Genomic DNA, 8,723 nt, shown 5'->3' with positions numbered 1-8,723 from the left:
TTCCAAGCGCCTTTTCCTGTTGTCCTATGTTCTGCTGCAGCTGCTTGTCAGATGTCTCTCCACCAAGAAAAGGCTCCAAAGCTGAGTTGGCTCCTGTATAGTGCCAAGAAAACACACTTTGCAGGTACCTACCCTTGTCCCTTGAGCAAGGAGGCAGCAGCACTTATATCTCCAGGCATACTACTGTGAAGTAGCCTTTGTCCCATTAGCAGTGCACATTGTATTGTGCAAGTGGCACGAGAAACCAACAGGAAGATAAGATGAGTCAGGTCTGTGATAGTACATGGTTAAGTCATGTCTGTGCTTTCATGTATGATTCAGTTACCCTCTCTGTGGTGGCTATTGCTGCGGAAACAAAATGCTGAATGATAATTGTGAGAAAATTATTTAAGGAAGGATCCTACTTACTACATGTGGACTTGCATCTTCAGGGATTGAGTAGGGTTTGTCTGTAAGGCAAACAGCCAGAGAGATTCTGTCTGTACAGTACTGTCCAATACACCTTAGTTCATGGGTCTTTCCAACCCTCCTTTCTACTGCTTTACAAGAGAAATGTGACTGTGTTTTAGTTACCTGTATTCCAACGGCATCAGAACTGAGGTGCAGTATTACAAAATACTTTTTACAAGGTCTAAGTGCACATGAAGTGTGATGATGTGGCCAATATTTTCTTACATGTTTTTATTGAGGAAAACATTTTGTTTCTCTTGCTTCTTCTCCTACTGTAGGGGATGGATGTGGGCACACAGTGATGTATCAAGACAGTGGGACACTGGCATCCAAGAACTATCCTGGGACATACCCAAACTATACTCTTTGTGAAAAGAAAATCCAAGTGCCCCCAGGAAAGCGCCTGATCTTGAAAATTGGAGACTTGGATATCGAATCGCAGAAATGCGAGTCCAGCTATCTTACCATCCAGAGCTCTTCAACATTGCACGGTATGTAAGAGACAAGGTAATGGCTGATGCATGAACTGGTAAAAGTGTGAGTAAAAGCCAGCTCAGCAAAATGCAAGAAATATTAGCCTCTGTCCTCTCCTCCTTGTCTTATTCCAGTGTGTTGTTCTCCATATGGGAGACCGTTGCCCCTCACACTGTGTGCACCAAGGCTGAGGGTGCTGCAGGCTGTGCTGCAGAGGGGCTGCTGGAGCTGTGGGGGTGTGTGCTCTGGCACATCCATCCTGAGGGCTCTGCCTTCACACCTGCAGAGCTGTACTGTCACAGTGTCGGGACAGCAAGTTCATGGATCTCTATCAGCCCTGTTCCCTTCTTGGGTAGGGAAGGAGCTTGCTCATGAACCTGACAGAGACAAGATGAGAAATTGGAGTCAAATGATCCTGTATGTCTCTATTCCTAGGCAGTTCATGGCTCAGAGAGGAGATAACCTTTACTGTTGCGAGCTGTTAGTCACTGATAACCTTTGCTAATGTACATGCTTTAATACTTGCAGATATTAAATGCATGCAGCCAGACTGCAGTCCTGTAAGAGATTTGCACAGGAAGATAAGTAAATAATCTGCTGTAGCTGTGCACTTAAAACAATCATAATGACAACAGGATCCTCCCCAGGGAGAATCTGAGGCCTTCCTCAAACTGGTTTTCCCAACCAGTTGTCACTGAAACTTTAGATCTATACTTTACAGAAGAGTCAAACTGATTTTCAAGTCGATGTGCCCTTTTTCATGAGTCCAGTTTAAATTCAAGGCTGCAAGAGGTTCCACAATGCAAGAATGAGCTCATGAATTGACAGTTCATAAAATTTTGCCTGCTGGGAATGGGCTGTAGTCCTTCACTCAGCTGAGGGCTGAATGTGCTGTACTGGACCTAACAAGCAAATTAGATTCAATGGGAAAATGTGATGAAGATATGAGCTACACAGAGTCTCTGCAGGTTTTCCAGCTCATTGCTTGTCTCAGAGAAGTGTGTGGTTCTCCAAAGATGAGATCTCGTAAGATATCTTAGTGGTAAGGAGGGTTGATTGTCTTTCATTCATCAGCATGATAGGCTTATCACTCATCTGGTAAGAGAAGATCAAGTGAGGTATTAAAACCTTGCACACAAAAGAAGGTAAAGGTAATTATTGTTCTCATGGGGGAGGTATTACATTTTGAAACAGCCTCCATGAAGAGTGGGCAGTGACATGCTGATATCTAAGCTTTGCATAGAGCTTGATTTGAGGCATAAAGAGCATCTCTTCATGTGTGCTGGAATTTTTTAGTGTTATTTATTTCTTCACTGTGAGGGTGGTGAGGCACTGGAGCAGGTTGCCCAGATTTGTAGCTGCCCCATCCCTGGCAGTGTTCAAGGCCAGAGTGGATGGGGCCCTGAACAACCTAATCTAGTGGAAGGTGTCTCTGCCCATGGTTGAGGGGGTTGGAATTAGATGGTCTTTAAGGTCTCTTCCAACACAAACCATTCTATAAACCATTTGTTTCAGAACTGCAAGTAATGAGATGTGTTCACCTGAAGCAGTCTGACTGTACTTGGCAGTAAGAAATAGGTGGTTTGAATTCCATTTATATATCTTTGAATAATTTTTATTGATATTATCTTGACATTTCTCATCAAAGGGTCTTCTTGGAAACAGGGATAAATCAATATATTGTTTTCTGGAGTGAAAAATAAATCTTGGATGTTGATTGAAATTCTGGCTTCGTACACATCAGCCTGAAGACATCTTCACATAGTTTATCCTACAGTTAAGCAGTCTGTAAGCAGTCTGTAAGCACGGAATATCTGTGTATTATGCAATCAAGTCCATAGAATTAATTTTTTGAAGTATTCCCATGCCCATTTTCAGACCTGATTGGTAATGTCTGATGCATGTGGACTATAATTTGCATTCTCAGTAATGAACTGCACAATTAGCAGGTTTTGCTCATATCTGATTAAACCAGTTTTATAGCTTAGACAGACATACCATCTGTAATGGTTTTTGTGGTCTGCAGCTCACTGTAGACTTTCCCACCTACAGATTTCTCTGCATTCAGGTAAATCTGTGCAGAACAACAGTGTGGAAATAGTTCTATAGGCCTAAATTGATGATGTTGCTTGTGTTTTAAAAGACACAGGAATTCTAAAATGAGATTAGAGCTCCTCTAAGTCATTTTTGTCAAGAGTTTTGCTATAGCTCTGTGTTTTAAGGTGCACTTACATAAGCAAGAGAAACCCTGTGAGCAGGCACTGCTACATAAGTGTCCTTCTAAACAGCTGTTTCTGAGCCCAGATCTCCTCTTTTTGCAACCCTCCCTGATTCATGAACATCTCCAGGCAGGTCAGCACCTTCCCTTTGGCCAAGCAGATACTGACCTTTGCCATTGAAATTCTTTAATAAGATGACGGAGAGGTATAAATATTTTGGAGGCATTGAAAACATCTGAGCATTTAAAAACTAATCTTTGCATATTTTCTGTATTTGACCCAGATTAAAAAGGAAAACCTAAAAAGCGACCTATGAAAGCTGGCACTGTGCATATTGCTCATGTTTCAAATTAGTCGAGCAGCCTTAGCTCTTTTTTTAGGAGGTTTGCCATTACAAGACAATAAGGTCCGAAGGGAAATATGTTTTATATACCATACTGATCTCTTCAGCTCTACAGAAGACAACAGCTTGAATGTCAGTGTGAGTACAAACATCTGTTGAGGAGTGTATCCGAAGCCTAGAAAATTGGTCAGAGGCAAAACAGTAGATTATGTGTGTAAATATAAAATTAGTGTCAAGAAGACTCCAGATGACAAAGTATTGCTTTCCTTCCAGATTTCTCCCAGTCTTTGCATTTAACTGTGATTCATTCATCATTATAACCACCTGTGGGGATTCATGCAGTACAGCAAGGAGTAACTCCCCTTGTGTTTGGGTACTTATGTTCCATGCAGTAAGGGGAAGTTGTGAAGTACAAAGGAATGGATTAATTGATTCATGTTAGCCATAACATTGATGTCTTCACTTTTTTAAGTTAGTGACTACAGCTATATCACTTTCATGCAAATTTTATTTAAGTTCAGGGCATTCCTTGAATTTTGTAAACTGATAGAAGAGTACTATGGACCTAATTAATTCCTAGAAAAGAATGTAGTGTCGTGTATGCTGATCTATTGAGGCCTTTCCGAGTCTCAGCTAAGACTCAAATGTGACACAGCTGTTCTTCTCACCTTATTGCACTTAGATTTCTCTGATATTGCAATTAAAAGATGGTAATTAAATAATCTTAATGAAGCTCTGAAACTGGAGACATAAAGTGTCTGAACAACTGTTTCTCTGGGTTATTACTCTGCAAATAATTTTCTTTGGTGTTCAGTGGAGGAAAGAATCTGTAGCAAGCCTTTTCTTTCAAGCTGTTAGCTTTTTATCCAGACTTCAATGTGAAAATATTAATCATCAGTCAGCAAAGGGAGTCTAACACGAGTTTTGGTGAAACTGAGTCACCTTTGTCTGACAAACCTTTAAATATTAGCACGGCTTTGCATGTGTTGTCTCTAGGAGAAATAAATAGATGATCATCTTCTGTTTCAAAGGCACAGTTTTTTACTGGATTAGCATATGGGGGTTTTTGTCCCACTAAACCAATCCAGAATAAAAATTAATATGAGCATAATCTCACGGTGTAGACAAGGTGCAGCCTTTACTGAAATGCTTTTCTTCTCGAGTTAATTGCATTATCTGAGCATATTAAAAATACTGAGCTCTGAAGTAGAGCTTCTGATTTTTTAATTAGTTAAAGGGATATGTGAAAACAAGATTAACCATGTCGGCCCTGTAGTTCTCAAGAACAAAACTTGCACTACTTATGAAGGTGGAGCATAAATGTTTTAAAAGTTCGACAGGAACTGCTTTTAGTCAGCTTCTTTTCATGTCTCTGTCAGACTTCTGTACTTCTTTTGACCCTTTTTTCTTGCTTTTTTTCATCTCTTTCCCCATCTAATGGCTTAGTATTTCTTCCCTTAATTTTGTAAGATGATCATCAGTCTTGACTGGAGCGAAAGACTAAAGAAGAGATAAGTGCCTACTTACTTCTCCATTCACTTGCAGTCAGTAGGAGGTTGATGTGTTCCTCTGGGGTGGATGTCAGAGCTGCTGAGTGACTAGTAATAATTTGGAGAGTTAGTGCAGTTAACTCGTTCTTGCATAATTTACAGCTGGTAACAAATGTGAAATAGAGAAATTACTGAAAATGCTTTCTTCTCCTCACACCCAGTCACTAAGGGTTGTTAGACAAATTGAGCATTTACTGGTGTCTGATGGTTTCTGAAGCTGTGCACACGTGTGTGTGTGCGGGTGTGCAGGAGAACCAAGTGCCTTTGGATGCCTCCTACCTGTCATGATGACTTGAGAGGATTCATCAAACCAGTCTCTCCTCATTATGTATAGAAATAAATATCTTGCTTGAATAAAGGGTGTGACTAGGTTTGTTTTTCATCCTTCAAAGGAAACTTGTTATTACTGTATTGTTTCTGGTATTTCAGGAAACCCAGGGAAATGCCCAGACAAGTTCCTTCTGAAGATCAAGTCGAGCAATTTCTTAACAGTCAAAACTCAGTTCTAACAGTTGGGTTCCACCTGAGTGGTTGCAGTAACCTGAGGTTTTAGCTTTAGAGAGACTGATGCAACAAGGAATGTCTGTATTTTGTTTTAGCAAATGAACTCTTTTTTCCACTTAGGTCCATACAGTATGTGGGGCATTGTTCTCTGGTTTTTGTTAAACTAGTTCTTCACTCATGATTCCTAACTGTTGCTGTGCTACTGTTTTTGGATTTGGTTAAAGTCACAGCAATGTTAGAAGTGGGGGATCCCACCTGAGGTCAAGCAGGCAGACCTACAGCCTGTACAGGTGGTCCAGACCCTCCATTTTAAAATTGAAATTACTTCTTCGGCCTAACTTGGATGCTTTTTTCTTTTCTTTATTGCAGTCTTTGGCAGCCCTTGGGAAACACTAACTGAAAGTTTTATTTGTTTTTCCTAAAACAATAATTGCTTACCACTCAGCCTGAGGTCAGACTGTGTTGCACGGAGCTAGATGTTGAATAACCAGACTGTCTCATCCTGACTACTCTGTCAACTCATATCTACTGAGTAACACCACCTTTCCTGCGTCCTGCAAAGAAGGGCAGAGAGCAGCACTTTTTGTCTCCCAGCACGTCCTTGCAGGGTCATGCTGGTTACCCCTGCAAGAGGCAGGCATGGAGCAAAGAGAACCTCTCTTGGTAAGAGGGAGAGGAAGAGTTACTGCTTATCGAAGTGTTTGTGTGACTGGGATGGAGATGAATTTTGAGAATACAGGTATTTTCATGCAACAGATTCATGCTGGTTTTGTGAGCTATTTGTGAAAGACTTGCAGTCTGGCCGAGCTGTTACCTCTGAAGTGAAACAAGCATAATCCCTGTTCATCATATCTCCTGCCCTTCTCCAGCCTCTGAGGGAATTCCAACTTGATTTATTTCGGAAAAGGCTACTGAATATAAGGATGACTGTTTAAAACATCATCTTCCCTGAACAAATGCATTAGGAAATTATAATCCTGGAGAGGCAGATCCATGGGATCTCTGCTGCACTTTGCCAACAATGGTTATTTCTGCAAGTAAAGACTGAAAAAAAAAAAGAAGGGTCTCTGTTGAAGCTGTTAGCGTAGAAAACACATAATCACGGAATGATTATATGGGTGCTTTTATTGAAGAGCTCTGGGAGTTGGGGTACAGACCCAAATCTGACTCCGACATGGATCTGAGACAGATACATTTTTATACTCTTCTCTTACATAACCATGGTATAATCATATGTTAGTCATTACTTTGTTATTGTTCTATTGATTTCATCCAAGCATGATTCGAGCTCCCTTTCATCAGTGTTACATTTCACCCAAGCATGAGTTCGAACCCCCCTTCCATTATTGTGGTATTATTATCTGTTATGCAGGTGGGTACGTACAGGTAGGCACCCAGGTGTACATGCACAGGTACACATCGTTCTGCTAAGATAATGATCATTCTTGTCATTAAGGCCTATTCTAGCTGCCTTGCCACTAAGGCCTGCTTTAGCTACCATGATTTTAGAAACATTTTATCCTATATTATCAAAGTGAGATCTCTAAACTGAGTTTCTTTAAGACCTCTGTGAGTGTCAAACTCCAGATTTCAAATGAAGTTGAGGAATTTGAAAGCTGAATGAGTGTAGTGAACTGGCCATTCAGTAGCTAAAGAGGGAAATAATTGCTTCTAAAAGGAAGCAAAAGCCTTGCAGAAGAGGCAGAAAGTATTAAGAACTACACAAAGAAATGATATGTAGGCAATGCCAGCTGGTGTGAGAGAAGAGAGTCCTCTAGGCAGAGCCGTTCTTAGGGGAAGTAGAAAAAATGTAGGAACGTAATTCAACAAAGCAAGCTCAGGAACTATGCCAGAGCCTGGTGACAGTAGAAGTAAACTAGACCTTGTAAAACCAGACCATGCTGTAAAGATCATCAGATTTGCAAAATAACACTGTTATGAGAAAGACAAAAGCAGTAGGCTATTGCTAACATTGAAAAAATAAACAACATGTAAAATAGTCTCTTCAGTCTCCAGAGGAACCAGCCAAAGGATATCCATGAGACAATTTGCTGTGTATCTTGCAGGATGTTAATACTACTTGGAGACAGCGATTCCAAAATAAAACTATTGCATTTAAGCAACCAAAACCATACCAACAGATCTAATGTTCTGGATGAAAGTCATTAAATGTTACTTTAATTATAGAGAATATTAAATTAGGTACATTGGAAATCCTTAGACCTCTAATGCCTCTCCTGCAGCATTTGAAAAAACACATACTTATAGATATATCTGGAGTGAACAGACGGAACCACAGTTGGGTCAGCTCATTAATGAGACATGGAAAGGAGAAAAGGCCCTGGCACCTAGATGTAGTAATACTGAAATATGGAGAACACCTACTCAGTTTTATCACATGTAACATCTGTGTATTAAATCAATCTCTTTCTTTGTTCTTAGTAAACAAACCAAATAATCTTGCCTACTTACCCCAGCAGAGCTCCAGCCAAGTCACTTTAACAGGAAACAGGGAGAGAGATCAGCATTCATGACTCGTTTTTCAAGCCGAATATGCAAAACAACCCACCTCACAACTAACATTAGAAGATGAAAAACTGATAACGTGATCTGGCAGTTCTCAAAAGGGATCTTAAAAAACTTTTGGCTAAGTCCCAGGCTTAGGAATTAAATATTTATCCAGAGTGAAGTCCAAATGCTGCAGTAAAAATTAACAGGGCCGTATAAACAAGTTTCTCATTTTCATACCAGACACAAATCAAGGCCTTTTCCATCATCCTTCATGTCCCCTATGGTTGTATAGTATTCATATAGACAGTCTGGGGGAATCAGTAAATCCTAGGTGGAATGGACAGACAAGACAGGAAGCACATATGAATGAGTTTTAGAAGTGAATGATAAAGTAATTTTGTCACCTCAGTTGCAAATGGAAAATCCTGAGTAGTAAATATAGTTTTCAGATGAAGTCTGATGCATACAGGTGCTGATTGGTTTTAATCTTCTGCTGTCTATAAATTCTCACAATATTTCAATGGAATGGGTAAGTCAATGGAGAGCAAATCTACTAGGCATTACTGTGTAGATAGACAGTGCAACTAACTCAGGCACACCACAAGCTGAAATGCAGGGAGCCTGGGAGACTATCCTGTCTCTGGCTTTATGACATGAAAGGAAATGGAAGAC

General features: G+C 40.3%; 1 protein-coding gene across 1 annotated transcript in view; it reads left to right on the top strand.

Annotated features, from left to right (window-relative positions):
• Positions 1-728: 728 nt before the first annotated feature.
• Positions 729-8,723, top strand: part of DCBLD1 (discoidin, CUB and LCCL domain containing 1) — a gene marked incomplete at its 5' end in the record, with an annotated part of 31,027 nt that continues 23,032 nt past the window's right edge. Inside the window, one exon of the mRNA XM_009081572.1 lies at positions 729-941. Coding sequence (XP_009079820.1) covers positions 729-941 — 213 coding nt within the window. The remainder of the gene's footprint in view (positions 942-8,723) is intronic.

Source organism: Acanthisitta chloris, unplaced genomic scaffold (genome assembly GCF_000695815.1).
Source record: "Acanthisitta chloris isolate BGI_N310 unplaced genomic scaffold, ASM69581v1 scaffold12139, whole genome shotgun sequence".
NCBI lineage: Eukaryota > Metazoa > Chordata > Aves > Passeriformes > Acanthisittidae > Acanthisitta > Acanthisitta chloris.
Note: the sequence above shows the minus strand (reverse complement) of the source record. Positions and strands in the feature narration are given on the sequence as shown.